We start from the raw sequence: 17,237 nt of genomic DNA, 5'->3' as shown, positions 1-17,237 counted from the left end.
ACGCACACTTTACGTGTGTACCTTTATATACTGTCTATGGTGTGTACATCTTTTATGGTGTAAATGAGGATATGTAATTTTTATATAAAGATTTATATAACGAATCAACAATAAAAAAATGTTTTGTATTATACGTTTTGTAACAAATAAATATATAAATTGGGTCTAACATATATAAACGATACATATGCCTTTTAACATTTTGGGATGGTGGGTCCCTCAGGCTTTGGGGGTCTGTGGCACAGACATTAAATACATTAAAATTGTATTTATTCTATGGTTTGTGGTCTCTAAAATATTGAAACCCCATAATAAACATTTTATGTTTATTTCTTTCCACTAGAGGACACTGTTCACCAACTAACGAGACGCGACCGTTAAATTCACTGGTAATTTAGTGACAGGCCCGAACTAACATGGAATGGTACACCTTATTTACCCCTAAAGTTGCATATTAAAGTTACATATTAGTACCGGTGGCTACCCTTTGAAAGGTTACTGTGCCAGTAGCAGCTTTTGTACCTTTTTTTCTAAGAGTGAAGACTCACTGAAACCGTTTGACAGACGATGTTCAAACAGGAAGTAGAATATGGATCATACTCCTTTTTTTTAAAGACCCCATGCAATCAAAATCGGCTAGAATGAGTATGTTAGTCATACTGTTGTCCAAATAAGTTAGTGTGTGTGTGTGTATCCCTCCCTATTATAAATAGATGGTGAAGATAGGGCTAAGATCATTCACTTCAACTTGTTCACACAATTAGTATTTTTATATGGTGAATGGCGGGATAGGGAACGATTCAGACAGTGTAAGGCTTTCCATTGGGGCGAATGAAGTCTGGTTTCACGTCAGTGTCCAGAGACACGGCGTATCTTTTGAATTCTGCACAGAAATGCTGTATTTTAAAGCGAAATGGAGATTAGGAGAAGATGATTAGGAGGAAAATGCGGCTTTAACGATCTCAACGGCTCTGTCCGAGTTGTGAAACCAAACGCTATTTTAAAAAAGGGGGAGGAGCTGTTCGATATGCCCCGCCCTGTCTTCCTGTTTCAGTGAAAATTACAATATTGCTGCTCAATGCACTTTATTGGGACTTTAATTATTAGGTTGTTTAATTTTTTTGCGATTTTTGCCTTTATGTTTACAGGACAGGTGGTGGTGGACGCACATCCTCAAATATGCTCCTATAAAGAAGAGAATATTCCCATAATAGAAAGACTTATTTAACTTTTTTTTTTTTTAAGGTCAAACGGACTTAAAGTCAAAAAATGTATGTCATGGGGTCAATATCATTTTTATTATTTATTATATTCACAGCTCGTAGCCCATTTCAATGTGAGCAGATTAGAGTTGGGAGGAATTTTCTTAATATTCAACAAGAGCAACAATCAGACGTTTGAGGGTTGAAAAACTCTGTTTGAACTGCTTTAGCGGCTCTGAAAATCACACTCGGCTCTCTTTGTTATTAAAAGATTCGAGGCCGGGGTTTAAAACACGGTCCTGAGAGCCAAAGCCCGTTTTTTTCCTCCTCTCTGTCGGCGGCCCGGCCTGTTAGTGTTTGTTTAAACGGAAAGCTTTTTCATCACAATCCATGGAACCGTGTTGAAAAGCAATCGGCACTACACTACCTCATTTTTGTCCGAGGAGGCACTACTTTACCTCACAGGGTGTTTAAGACCGTTGCGCGCAGGTACACAGAGCCGTTGGCTTGGCAAGGAAATCCTCTGAACCAATAATCCTAGGTAATTTTCATGGCTCGGCAGCAAACGCCCATCTAAATTGTACAGATGTTTCCCACGCTTGAGGCCCGATTGATTTCTCTGTAATTGTCCGATCCAGTTCGCTCGGACAGCCCGAACTACCGACTCGAGTTTTTTTTTTCATTTCTTCTTCACGAGAACTAACCGCAGCGCGACCGTTGCAATTACTCCGCTGAATGTGAAAATCAGCCTTTCGAGCAGTAATTAGGTCAATTAAATAACACATATCGTCCCCTGAAGACTCAAGAAAAGCACGTCCATTCTTTATAGTTAAGTGTGTTTGACGATATGCTTTCTTTCCCTGCAGAACATCAAAGACACACTCAGACTGTCCGCCATTACGGCTCCATTCTCTCTGTCTGTCTTGTTCCCTCACGCTGATAGAGTTTTACAGGTGGGGTTTCATTCTCGTTTGATTATTTATCCTGCTTTTCCTCCAGGAGGAACCACAGAAGTCCTGCCAGCTGTGACCCGCCTGTCACAACAGCACTGTAAAAATATATATGATCAATCAGGTATGACAGCATATGTTTTTACTATAGCTTTAACTCATCAAAATAAGTTAAGCAATTTCCAACTACAAGATTCAACTCTTTTTAAGCCGGTTTAATGTAATTCAAGTTGAATTACTTAAACATCCAATATGATTGTAGGCTAGGCTACTTGATATTAAAGGCAGCAACTTTCTTCTTTTTTATTATTATTACTCTAAAAGCTTTGAAATCACCTCACCTCCTTCACTGAGTTCTAGTACATTTAGTCATTCTCAAGACTTGTGAGCTGGATTTTGTTTCTGAGTTGTTGGAAAATGCTCAGAAGACTGTAACTGGTTTCCACCATGGAATAAAAAAGGTAATTGTGATTTTTTTATATCACAATTCACATTTGCGCGTTTACATCTAAAAATATTGACTATTAACTTACAATTGTGAGTCTATATCACTCAATTCTGAGGGGAAAAAATTTGTAATTGCGAGTTATAAAGTCTAAATTGCGAGATATGAACTCGCAAATGCGCTAAAATGTCAGAATTGTGATATAAAAAGTCACAATTTTCTTTTTTTCTTCCAAGTTTCTATAGTCTTCTAAGCATTTTCCAACAACTCAGAAACAAAATCCAACAAAATTGCAAGTTTATATCTCACAATTCAGACTTTTTCCCCACAGATTTCTGAGTAAAAGCTATGAATTGTGAAAAATAGTCATAATTGCAAGACTTTTTTCCTCAGAATTATGAGATATAGCCTATAAGTCTATAAGGAAAAAGTGTATTCTATGGTGGAAACAACCCCCTTTTTATTTATTTTTACCTCCCCCCCCCCCCCCATCCAAACGTATAAAACTTCAGCAAAAGTCTCAATTTACTCGCCATTTTTATTTAGCTGAATGCAACAGTGGATTCACATCTTGCTAAAATGTGATAGTCTGATATATTCATGAGCAAATATGATTAGTTGTAAACGGCTTTGAGTCGAGTCTGTGTGGTCTGACTGATCTGATGGGGGGTCACTTTACAGTATGTCGACAACATGCTGACAAATCTGTTGGTATGTTATCCTGAAATGATCCCAAAATGAGTAAATAGTTCTTGTAGCCTGTAAAAGCTGTGTGAGACGATGGTGGAAAGTGGGAAAAAACGACTAAATCCCAGTAGCGTGAAGCTCCATCCGCACTGCTGATCTCAGCCTTCATTAACTGCTTGTGTGACTTTCATCAAAGGCAAACAAATAAATGTCAGAGAATTTGAATTAATTCCCAGCATGCCAAGTGCCAAAGACCCCCCTCTTTGCCATGGAAAAGTTGAATGTTAATGTTCTGGGAGAGAGAGGGACCTGGGCAATGTTCCTGATTTTTTGCAAACCATATTTCTAATGAATATAACTTGAATTTAACAACACTTTTTGAAGTGTGCAAGTGAAGTAGTTGCGTAGCCTGTCAATGGAAGGACATAAATCTCTCACAAAAGATCTTCATTTGAGTTACGAAGATGAATGAAAGTCTGAAAGTGAGTAATTAATGACAGAATTTTAATTTATGTGTGAACTGTCCCTTTAAATAGCTACAGACAGAGCTACAGCGGGCGTTAGCATGAATTGGCTTCTGCAGCCAGTTTTCAACTAAAGTCATGGTGGCAGAGCTACATTTCTAAGAGAATCTCGCTGAGCAAGTAAGTTAAAGTTGAACTGTTGACATGTTTATAGTGGCTACATGAAAAATAACACATCTGGTTTAACGGTACAAACATTTGAAGGAAACTCTATCGCCCTCTGGAGTGCTGAGGTTTGCTGCCACCACAGTAGCACAAGAACACATTAAGTGCGTTCAGCCGCACTGCCAAGCGTTCGCGTGCTCGCGGAAACTGCTTTTGGCCTTAATCAGCGATTTGTATTTCCACACAAGATGTTTGACAACTTTAGTTCCATGCTGAACTCCAACGGCCATGCGGATGGACTCCAGTTCAGACGCTGTCCGTTCATTACGGCGGATTTTTCCACACATTTTTTGGGGGAATATTTTCCCGGAGCAACATCAGAAGTAAATGGGCGAAATAGAGCCAAACGCTTTCCTTGTTCTTTACTCTCTGAACCTGAGATACACACAATCAAATACACACACACACACACACACATACGTTTACTTAGCTATCTAAATGGGGACATTCCATAGATGTAATGTTTTTTATACTGTACAAACTGTATATTTTATCCCCTTACACTAAACCTGCCCATCACTGAAAACTTTAAAATTTTCAAAAAACCTTTAATTACTTTATTTTTTATACCAGATTTACAAACGAGGAAGATTTTGGTCACTTCTGGGTACAAATTTGTCCCCAAAATATAGTAGGCCTACCGGTGAAACTGGAGAAATGAGAATATGGTGCAAAAGTTCATTTATTTCAGTAATTCAACTTAAAAGATGAAACTAATATATTACTGTATATAGACTCAATGATATAGACTCAAAATTATTACATGCAAAGTAAGATATTTCAAGCCTTTATTTGTTATAATTTTGATGATTATGGCTTACAGATTATGAAAAGCCCAAATTCAATATTAGAATATTGTGAAAAGGTTTTCATAAGCTGTAAGCCATAATCATCAAAATTATAACAAATAAAGGCTTGAAATATCTCACTTTGCATGTAATGAGTCTATATAATATATTAGTTTCCCCTTTTAAGTTGAATTACTGAAATAAATGAACTTTTGCACCATTTTCTCACTTTTCCAGTTTCACCTGTAGGCGCACACACACACACACACACACACACACACACACACACACACACACACACAGAAGTCCAGACACTGCAGGAAAAGTCAGATGTTTAATCGTTCAGTACATGGTTTTTTTTCTCTCAGTGCAAAACAACAAGAGTTATTCTATAACGTGTGCTGGTCGTGTACAGAAGATCGTTGTGTGGTTGTGATCTCAGTTGTGGCCGATAGGTGGCGCTCTCTCGCTCTCTCTTTACTCATGTGATGACGTGGGGCTCGTCCAGGTCAGCAGGAAAGAAACCCAAGATAAACATATGGACTATACAGAAGCCCGTCTGCAAACCCCAGTGAGCTGCATCCTAACTGAAATCTGGGAAAATCTGGGAAAAACGGTGGTGTGCGCAGGAGAATATTGAGTTTGACAAGCTAAACTACATCAAATAAATTTACAAATATGGGGTGCTTATAATGCATGAACAACATTTCAGTCATCTTCAATCAAAAATAAATACATATTCAGGCCTAAATGTAAGATTACGCATTTGAATTGCATATAAAATTCCCATTAATTTGGATTAGTTTCAACATAAACTTAATACTTAATAATACTAATAAACTGAGTGTGTTTTAAATGCACAATAACCAGGATTATATATATATATACAAATCAATAAATCCAATGTTTACTAATTTACAAATTTCTTGTTCCACGGCTAGCCGTATTTTATCCATGTTTATAAGTTTTTAACTGAATAAATGTATTTGTTTTACACAATGAACACATTTATGCCGATTCTGAAAACGGTGAAGTCATGCGTATGCATATTACGTGTTCAGTTTATAGACACGTAGTGTTTCTTTACAAAGGGACATCGCCATCTACTGGCCAGACAGCAGAATACAGCTTTTTTTTTTTTTTTTTACTCACAATTGTGAATTTAAACTTGCAATTCTGTCTTTTTTTCTCAAAAGTGAGAATCTATATCTTGTAATTCAGACTTTATAACTCGCAATTAAGATTTTTTTCTCCCTCAGAATTGTGAGTGGAAAAATTATTCTGTTGTCAGGCCAGTAGATGGCGATGTCACTTTGTACAGAAACATTACGCGTCTAGTCGTTTTCGTGGATCTGTGTGAATGGGGAAGGACTTTTTTTTTTTCCATTTTTAGTACATCGTTGTTGTGTAAACGCACCCGGACCCTATTTTAACGCTCTGAAACGCAAGTAACTTTGTGGGCGGATCCCGGCGCTGTTGCTATTATACCGGCGGGATAAACGACTCTTGCGCCCGACGCAAATCTAAAATGTGTTGGTCTGAAGTCTTCATTATTCATAGGTGTGGTTTGGGCGTAACGTGAAATAAACCAATCAGAGCGTCCTCTCACATTCCCGTTAAGAGCCGGCGTCCTTGTTCCATGGCGGATTGCTATTATAACGGCGGATTGCTATTATAACGGCGGATTGCTATTATAACGGCGGGTTTGCCGGCGCACGCCAGGAGCGGTTCACAGCCGAGGAGACCGACGTTCTCGTCAGGGCCGTAAAACACAGAGAAGTGACACTGGGGATGATGGAGAAACACACACATTAGCTTCGGTTAAACAGGCGTATAATAATTTGGGTAAATGTGTAATTAGATTTATGCCTATTTTTTCACATCTTTACGGACACAACAATGATTTCCCTCGTGTGTTAATATTTTTCCTTGTAATAATGTATGATTTACAAAAATGAAAACTGCTGCGTCCGTTTAGAATAGAGAAACAAAGTGTGTGTGTTGTGCACACGCTACATTATGGCCAAGCATGCGCCCTTAAAATAGCATATGACTAACGCGCGGCGCCGCTGTCTTTAGACTGGGTTTCTCCTGGTCAGTGGCGGAGTTGTTTTCTGAAACTGCAGAATATCACCAGGGAACGTTTGCGCCAGAACACACTCCTCTTTTCACTGAACCGCCCCCGCGAGCGCAAGTTCATTCCCTAATTTACCGACGTGCGTCTGTGGAGGGAAGAGGGAAGAGTCCGCTGTGCGCGGGTGCAAAATAGGAATGATACATGCGTCGGTGTACAAAGTCAATTGCGCTGGGTGCAAGATAGGGCCCCCTAAGTTTATTAGTTTGCTAAAACGGCGTAATCCAAAGTTTAATATGCAATTCAAATAGATAAATGTGCAATTTTTGAGTGTTGGATGTTTGATTTTTAGTAAGCTTTCTGCCTTGATAGGGAATGAATCTATGATGGTGTCTAGCTAGGCAGCTCACTCGGTTTTGGGACAGACTCACAGAAACATGGATGCCAAAGCTGATGAATACACAATGAACAGAGAGCTGAGTCTTCTTCCTTCAACTGAACCACAAAATACATCCATTAACAAAATGACTTGTATATATTTCTATATTTATATATCTAAAGTGCATTATAGTACAAAAATATAGAAGGTCAGCAGCACCTTGATACCTTTACAAAATAAATACACCATTCAAACAAAATAAATTACAGGAATTCTGACACCGTAATAGAGGCATAGTCCTAAAAAATAAAAATAAAAGAATAAAAAGGAAAAAGAAACAAAGCAAAAGTATTCACAAGGATCCAAATCTGTAGCTCGGCGGAGCTGTAATGATGCTTTAGCAGTATCGGTATCTGTCAATGTCACTGTTCGGGCGCATTGAGAATATTTACACACAATAAATATTTTCCTCTCACTTTTACAGTGGACGGTAACATGAGCGTTTCGGCGTCCGTTTCTAAAGTCCTCACGGATCTGCAAGAGAAAAGGCAAAACTGTTACATATCAAATCTTGTTGGTTTTTATAGTAAAACAAATACTTAGTAAAATAATGTTGTGTATTATTTAATATACAGATGAAACTCGAAAAATGAGAATATAGTGCAAAAGTTCATTTATTTCAGTGATTCAAGTTAAACTGTGAAACTAATATATTATATAGACTCATTACATGCAAAGTGAGATATTTCAAGCCTTTATTTGTTATAATTTTGATGATTATGGCTCAAAATTGTAATATTGTGAAAAGGTTTTCATAAGCTGTAAGCCATAATCATCAAAATTATAACAAATAAAGGCTTGAAATATCTCACTTTGCATGTAATGAGTCTATATAATATATTAGTTTCACCTTTTAGGTTGAATTACTGAAATAAATGAACTTTTGCACCATATTCAAAATTTCAGCTGTAAATATTGAGGATAGTTCACCCAAAATTAAAATTATGAGTACAATTTCACGTTTTCAGAGTTTTAGTGTCAGTACTCCATTAAACTAATATATATAATGTTGAATATAGTGTATAATAATGCAATGGGGTAATATTTGTGGGTCCTGATAAAGCCAAATGTGGCCTACTTTAGTTAGTAACAGAGTGCAAGCATATTCGTCTAAAATAATTCTCTATATTCAGCTTTAGGATCATGAAAATTGTTATTCTGGTGTCTCTATTGTTCTGTGCTTTGGGTTTCCAGCACCGAGTCCAAGCCTTTTACACACACAATGTAATAATATCCCAATAATATGAGTTCAGTGTCGTGACACGAGGGTCTCGTTACACCGCTATCTTCTAATGATGAGCATCTGATCAGACACAGAAGACAATGAGTAACGTACCGTTGTCAAAGACTGACAGTGTTTTAGTGCATCGCCCACTCCAGGTGGAAGCCGCTGCCGAACTCCTCCAGTGAACGAGCTCTCCTCTTCCTCTTCTCCCCTTCTCTCCTCTTCCCTACTCTTCCCTTCTTCTTCCTCTTCCCGATGGCCTTCATCGAGCTCTCTTTGTACGTTTGCGACTTGTTGGTTTCTTGCGGGAGGTTCGTTCCCTCCTCGTCCTCCACACGGAAGCTGATCGGCAGATTCTTGGTGCCGCCGGCGGGTTTCGGATGCGCGGTTCCTGTTCCCATGGAGACGCCGACTCCCATCGGCACGGCGACGGTGAAGCCGCCTCCCCCTCCGCTGCTGACTCCGCCCCTCGGCTGCTGAGCCTCGCGGATCTCAGCCGTATGAACCTCGTGAAGAAGTTCCTGAAGCCACAAGCGTCTCTTAAAGTCCTGCAGCGTCCGGCCCTTATCGTGCATCAGCTGAGCGTGTGTCACCGAGCGCTTACTGGAGGAGACAAATCACAGAATTAATCAGAATATTAATAATAATGCCTTTTATTAGGCACCCTTCAATGCACTCACTACAACATAACAGTAAATCAGTAAAATACAAAGCTATGCAAAAGGACAGACAATCAGATCAAACATGCAATCATCAAATCACTAAAAGCTCTTCTAAACAGATACGGCTTTAAAAAAGAATTAGCATTGGTCACATTTACATGTCACTCAAAAACATTCACATAAACGGTTTTATTTTCAGCTGACGTCACTAAGCTCTCTTTGTTTTTTAAATAGCAACGCCCACTTTCTCACACAATTCACAATTATATATGCCAAATGTGAAAAATGCTGTTCTTCCTCAGTGTTTCTGTCCCGTTTCCCAGCACAAATATCTAAACATAAAGCTTAAATCAAGATGCAGACACTGGAGAAACAAAATTACTCAAGATATTACTGAAAAAATTATAAAAATGTAGTGAGTTTGTGCTTAAAACAAGAACAACTATCTGCCAATGGGGAAAAAATATCTTAATTTGGAGAGTCCAATTGGTGGGTATTTTTTTTATATTTTAAATAGAAAACAAGACAAAACTAAATGTTTTGCAGTGTAATATGTTGACTTTTTTTCTTTACATTTTCCTTTAACACAAAATAAACAACCTGACAACTTATCAATGCAACAACAATGTGAAAACTATCAACAGAAAGATTATCAAAATAAATTGCAGTTCACTTAAAAATGAATAATAAACACACACACACACACACACAAACAAACGCTGATACACGATCTGACATGGTGCCTTTAACTCAAATCCACAATTGTGTTTTTAATTTAATCCAGGGGGTTTAAGAAGGTCTGGCGCAGATCCAACACCTTGCTGGAGCTCCCAGATCCCGCATCCAAGAACCCAAATCCCGCATCCAAAATCCTGCATCCCAGATCCCACATCCCGCATCCCAGAACCCGCATCCAAGATCATGCATCTTAGACCCCACATCCCAGAGCCCGCATCCCAGATCCAGCATCCCAGATCCCGCATCCCAGAACCCGCATCCAAAATCCTGCATCCCAGATCCCACATCCCGCATCCCAGAACCCGCATCCAAGATCATGCATCTTAGACCCCACATCCCAGAGCCCGCATCCCAGATCCAGCATCCCAGATCCCGCATCCCAGAGCCCGCATCCTAAATCCTGCATTCCAAATCCCGCATCCCAGATCCCGCATCTTAGATCCCAGAGCCCACATCCCAGAACCCGCATCCCAGATCCCACATCCAAGATCGCGCATCTTAGATCCCACATCCCAAATTCCGCATCCCAGATCCCGCATCTTAGATCCCACATCCCAGAGCCCGCATCACAAATCCTGCATTCCAAATCCTGCATTCCAGATCCCGCATCTTGGATCCCGCATCCCGAATCCTGCATTCCAGATCCCGCATCTTAGATCCCGCATCCCAAATCCTGCATTCCAAATTCCGCATCCCAGATCCCGCATCTTAGATCCCGCATCCCAAATTCTGCATTCCAAATTCCGCATCCCAGATCCCACATCCCGCATCCCAAATCCTGCATTCCAAATTCCGCATCCCAGATCCCACATCTTAGATCCCGCATCCCAAATCCTGCATTCCGCATCCCAGATTCCGCATCTTAGATCCCACATCCCAGAGCCTGCATCCCAAATCCCGCATCCAAGATTGCGCATCTTAGAGCCCGCATCCCTGATCCCACATCGAACCATCAGGAGTGCTTAAGTCCAGCGCACAGGCTTTTTAACCGGGACAGAGGCATGGATTTTAAACATGGTAAATCAAAACGGACCGAAAGTGGCAAACGGCAATAATCCCAGGCTTGACTGGAGGAGAGCTGATAATTAAACACTCACTGCAACAATTATAACCAATGCTTCCATTGAGTCTCGGCTTAAATCATGTGGAGGTCGTTCTCGTTCCTGACAGCCAGCCGCTCGGATCTCTGCTACCGTGAGCACTTTTGGAGGATCGGCTCCGTCCAAACGTCTTGAAAAAATTACACACATCTCAGAGCCGGAGCCCAGACCGAATAAAGATAACTCAGCGCCGTTTCAAAACATCCATTCATCTCGTTCATCTTGAGGAAACACAAGACGGTGTGACCACAAGGGGGCGCCAGAGGGCACGAATCAAACCAGGACACAGTAGAGTGTGTGTGTGTGTGTGTGTGAGTGTGTGTGTGTGTTTGTGTGAGAGAGAGTGAGTGAGTACACCACCGTCTCTGAAGAAACAGCAAATCATTTAGTTTTGGAGTTTACTAAACATTTTCATTCGGTGAATCCACGCACACGCACGCACGCACACACACACACACACACACACACACACACACACACACACACACACACATTCCTTCTGTGTCATTATAAGGCACTACAATCCATTGTTCCAATTGCATTCAATTCGTTGTTTAATCCCAGAGATAAATGACAGATTATCTATTTGTTAGCTGTTGCAGCTAAGAGCATGAACACGATTCATCCATCCATCCGTCATCATCATCCATCCATCCATCCATCCATCATCATCCATCCATCCGTCATCATCATCCATCCATCATCATCCATCCATCCATCCATCATCATCCATCCATCCATCTATCATCATCCATCCATCCATCCATCATCATCCATCCATCCGTCATCCATCCATCCATCCATCTATCATCATCCATCCATCCATCCGTCATCCATCCATCTATCCATCCATCCATCCATCTATCATCCATCCATTCATCTATCATCATCCATCCATCCGTCATCCATCCATCCATCCATCCATCCATCTATCATCCATCCATCCATCATCCATCCATCCATTCATCTATCATCTATCCATCCGTCATCCATCCATCTATCATCCATCCATCAATCCATCCATCTATCATCCATCCATCCATCCATCCATCAATCATCCATCTATCCGTCATCCATCCATCAATCATCCATCCATCCATCCATCTATCATTCATCCATCATCCATCCATCATCCATCCATCCATCCATCCATCCATCCATCCATCCATCATCCATCCATCCGTCATCCATCCATCAATCATCCATCCATCCATCATCCATCCATCAATCATCCATCCGTCATCCATCCATCATCCATCCATCCATCCATCATCCATCCATCCGTCATCCATCCATCAATCGTCCATCCATCCATCTATCATCCATCCATCCATCTATCATCCATCCATCCATCCATCTATCATCCATCCGTCATCCATCCATCAATCATCCATCCGTCATCCATCCATCCATCTATCATCCATCCATCTATCATCCATCCATCCATCTATCATCCATCCATCCATCTATCATCCATCCATCCGTCATCCATCCATCAATCATCCATCTGTCATCCATCCATCCATCCATCCATCCATCCATCCATCCATCTATCATCCATCCATCCGTCATCCATCCATCCATCCATCATCCATCCATCCATCAATCATCCATCCATCCGTCATCCATCCATCCATCCGTCATCCATCCATCAATCATCCATCCATCCATCATCCATCCATCCATCCATCTATCATCCATCCATCCGTCATCCATCCATCCATCATCCATCCATCAATCATCCATCCATCCATCCATCCATCCATCCATCCATCCATCTATCATCCATCCATCCATCATCCATCCATCAATCATCCATCCGTCATCCATCCATCCATCATCCATCCATCCATCAATCATCCATCCATCCGTCATCCATCCATCAATCGTCCATCCATCCGTCATCCATCCATCCATCATCCATCCATCCATCTATCATCCATCCATCCGTCATCCATCCATCCATCATCCATCCATCCATCAATCATCCATCCATCCGTCATCCATCCATCAATCGTCCATCCATCCGTCATCCATCCATCAATCATCCATCCATCCATCTATCATCCATCCATCCGTCATCCATCCATCCATCATCCATCCATTCATCAATCATCCATCCATCCGTCATCCATCCATCAATCGTCCATCCATCCGTCATCCATCCATCATCCATCCATCCATCTCTGAATACGGCGGGATACAAACAGCCTTTTTTCCAGGCTGGTTAAACCGATCTGGGATCCGGGAGATAATTCGTTGCCAGGCGTGGAAAGATGAGTTTTCCTTTCTTTGGAAAGTGTCTTTATTCTTCCCCCGTGTCTCCTGAATAACGCGCTGCTCCTGGCAGAGTGTGTTCTCCTCTCCTCTATCACCTCTTATGATTTCCTTAATGTACTCGGACAGATTTATGAGCGAGGAACGTCCTGAGAGAGCAAACCTTTTCCATGAAGCCCAAAGCCAGTTTCTGTGTGTCCGCAGACGAGAATGACGCGTCAGAAGCTCACACACACACACACACACACACACACACACACACACACACAAACTCTCTCTCACACACACACTCACGCGCACAGACACAGACACACACACAGACACACACACACACACACACTCACTCTCACTTTCACACTCACAGTCTTACACACACTCTCACATTCACTCTCACACTCTCACTCACACACACTCTCACTCTCACACACTCACACTCTCATACACTCACTCTCACACACTCACTCTCACACTCAGATACTCACTCTCACACTCTCACTATCACACTCACTCTCACACACTCACTCACTCACACACTCACTCACTCACACACTCACTCACTCACACACTCACTCTCACACACTCACTATCACACACTCACTCACTATCACACACTCACTCACTATCACACTCACTCACTATCACACACTCACTCACTATCACACTCACACACACACTCACTCACTCACTCACTCACTCACTATCACACACTCACTATCACACTCATTCACTCTCACACACTCACTATCACACACTCACTCACTCTCACACACTCACTATCACACTCACTCACTCACTCTCACACACTCACTCTCACACACTCACTATCACACTCACTCACTCTCACACACTCACTATCACACACTCACTCTCACACACTCACACTCACACACTCACTCTCACACACTCACTCACTCTCACACACTCACTATCACACTCACTCACTCACTCACTATCACTCTCACACACTCACTCACTCACTCACTCACTCTCTCACACACACACACACACACACACACACACACACACACACACACACACACACACTCACTTACTCACTCTCACACTTTACTCACTTTTACACAATTTACTCAATATTTATGCTGGTGAAAACATATAAAACAGGAGATTATCCATCCATCCGTCTGACTATCTATCTATCAATCTATTTGTCTAAATAAAGGTGGACTGGGGCACATTATGAGGAGGTTTATGTAAGAAGTATATAAGACCATGTGCTTTTTTCATCTCGTAGAAAAGTCTTCTGTTTTTGCTTTTACACTTTTTCAGTTGACTTCAAACACTACACGAGGAGTACTAAAGAGAGAGCGGGAGAGAAAACTTAGCGTGGCATCCTTCCATCTGGTCCTTTTTAGCATACCTGAAGATAATTGCTGCTTTGTGCTGGTTTAATTAAAAAAACAGGCAGAGAGAGAGTGAGCGAGAGAGAGAGTGAGCGAGAGAGAGAGAGAAAGAGAGAGAGAGTGAGCGAGAGAGAGAAAGAGAGAGAGAGAGAGAGAGCAAGAAAGAGAGAGAGAGAGAAAGAAAGAGAGAGAGAGAGAGAGAGATGCGGTTTTGAAAGATCTCAGGCTCGTGTGTTTCATCTTCTCAGGCTTTCTGGCTCGGGTTCAAGTCAAACTCCAGTAGGAGTCTGTGTCCTGGCCAGCGCTGGACTTGTCAGCATTAGCTGGTTATAAACGGTGAACGCCCTTCTGATGTGCCGTGAGATTACGGCGATAAACGCGCTACAGTGAACACTGCTGAAAGAGGAGCGTGTGTTGCTTGGCCACCGGCTGGATTTATCCTTCAAACAAAGTGCTGCTCGTCCCAGGAGAGATTTACTTAGAGCGACGGCCAAAACATCATCAGGCCTAACCCGTTACTCTCACTAACTAAACCTAACCCGTTACTCTCACTAACTAAACCTAACCCGTTACTCTCACTAACTAAACCTAACCCATTACTCTCACTAACTAAACCTAACCCGTTACTCTCACTAACTAAACCTAACCCGTTACTCTCACTAACTAAACCTAACCCATTACTCTCACTAACTAAACCTAACCCGTTACTCTCACTAACTAAACCTAACCCGTTACTCTCACTAACTAAACCTAACCCATTACTCTCACTAACTAAACCTAACCCGTTACTCTCACTAACTAAACCTAACCCGTTACTCTCACTAACTAAACCTTACCCGTTACTCTCACTAACTAAACCTAACCCGTTACTCTCACTAACTAAACCTAACCTGTTACTCTAACTAACTAAACCTAACCCGTTACTCTCACTAACTAAAGCTAACCCGTTACTCTCACTAACTAAACCTAACCCGTTACTCTCACTAACTAAACCTAACCCGTTACTCTCACAAACTAAACCTAACCCGTTACTCTCACTAACTAAACCTAACCCGTTACTCTCACTAACTAAACCTAACCCGTTACTCTCACTAACTAAACCTAACCCGTTACTCTCACTAACTAAACCTAACCCGTTACTCTCACTAACTAAACCTAACCCGTAACTCTCACTAACTAAACCTAACCTGTTACTCTAACTAACTAAACCTAACCCGTTACTCTCACTAACTAAACCTAACCCGTTACTCTCACTAACTAAACCTAACCTGTTACTCTCACTAACTAAACCTAACCTGTTACTCTCACTAACTAAACCTAACCTGTTACTCTCACTAACTAAACCTAACCCGTTACTCTCACTAACTAAACCTAACCCGTTACTCTCACTAACTAAACCTAACCCGTTACTCTCACTAACTAAACCTAACCCGTTATTCTCACTAACTAAAGCTAACCCGTTACTCTCACTAACTAAACCTAACCCGTTACTCCCACTAACTAAACCTAACCCGTTACTCTCACTAACTAAACCTAACCCGTTACTCTCACTAACTAATTAACATTCGCATGTTCACGCGTCAGAAACGTGTTTATCTCAGATTATACGCAACGGGCAAACCAATGATTAATAGTGTTAGCAACCAATTAATTATTTATTTATTAAGTTAAACTGTGTTTTTATCACTCAGGTCGTTTGTATTTATATTTATCCATTCACACACACACACACACACACACACACACACACACACACACACGTAAACACAAACCGGTTGGGTTGCGTCTCTGGCACAAGCTGCACAACAATCCGCAGACGATGTCTCACACACACACACACACTCGCTCACATCATTAAAAGCCGATATGAAGTTGGGGAGGTCCTGGCACACACACACACACACACACACACACACACAGCTCTCGAACGCTCAGGGAAGCATGTTTTGCATTCTGGGCCCTGCTGAGGGTTCGGGACATGAAAGCGTGTTTGGCGTAACACACTCCAGCGGGAGAGGCGCGTTTGGCTTGGGCCGAGGCCGAACTTTACATCAGCAATCTTTCTTCTGTTGTCCTGCGCAGACTCACAGATATGAAACGCCACTCGGTTCAACATCTCTTTTCTTGTACGTTTTCTTCTTAGTTATGTTGTTCATGTTCCTTTTTAACTTGAATATCCTCTTCTGTAGAGGGTGAGGATCTTTCCTCAGATTCACGTGTGACAACAACAACAACAACAACAAACTGTCCTAATTTACCAAAAACCTTCTCTAGATGTTGTTTTATGTTAAATCTTCCACTTTTCTCTCATTTTGTGGTAAAATTATTCTAATTATTCTCAACTCAAGTGTGACAATCTCTCTGTGTCTCTCTCGTGCTTCACTATCAGAGGACAGTGTCCGTCACAAAAGCATCTCTGTGTGTGTGTGTGTGTGTGTGTGTTTGTGTGTGTGTGTGTGTGTGATCAGCAGGTGGGTCCCTTGAGCCCTGAGCAAACACACAGGTGGGCTCAGACTATCTAAACACCTTCCAGCACGATCCAAAAACCGGAGTGTTTTCCATCACAGCCAGACGAACACACACACACACACACACACACA

At 41.5% G+C, this 17,237-nt stretch overlaps 1 protein-coding gene and 1 long non-coding RNA gene across 9 annotated transcripts in view; one reads left to right on the top strand and one right to left on the bottom strand.

Moving 5' to 3' along the window:
• Nucleotides 1-1,692: 1,692 nt before the first annotated feature.
• Nucleotides 1,693-17,237, top strand: part of LOC307004601 — a 76,438-nt gene continuing 60,893 nt past the window's right edge. The window contains exons 1-2 of the long non-coding RNA XR_013799069.1: nt 1,693-2,030; nt 2,202-2,276. This is a non-coding gene — a long non-coding RNA (uncharacterized lncRNA). The remainder of the gene's footprint in view (nt 2,031-2,201; nt 2,277-17,237) is intronic.
• Nucleotides 5,087-17,237, bottom strand: part of pthlha (parathyroid hormone-like hormone a) — a 132,829-nt gene continuing 120,678 nt past the window's right edge. For 7 of the 8 annotated variants that reach the window (XM_079623928.1, XM_079623929.1, XM_079623927.1 and 4 more), the window contains 2 exons: nt 8,611-9,102; nt 5,087-7,748 (listed from right to left, as the gene is read on the bottom strand). In XM_079623928.1, the coding sequence (XP_079480054.1) occupies nt 8,634-9,102 (469 nt within the window). In that variant the 3' untranslated portion in view covers nt 5,087-7,748; nt 8,611-8,633. The remainder of the gene's footprint in view (nt 7,749-8,610; nt 9,103-17,237) is intronic. The other variant, XM_079623934.1, reaches the window with a different exon arrangement.

Source organism: Phoxinus phoxinus (assembly GCF_949152265.1).
Source record: "Phoxinus phoxinus genome assembly, chromosome: 9".
Classification (NCBI taxonomy): Eukaryota; Metazoa; Chordata; class Actinopteri; order Cypriniformes; family Leuciscidae; genus Phoxinus; species Phoxinus phoxinus.
This window is presented reverse-complemented; position numbering and strand designations above follow the sequence as displayed.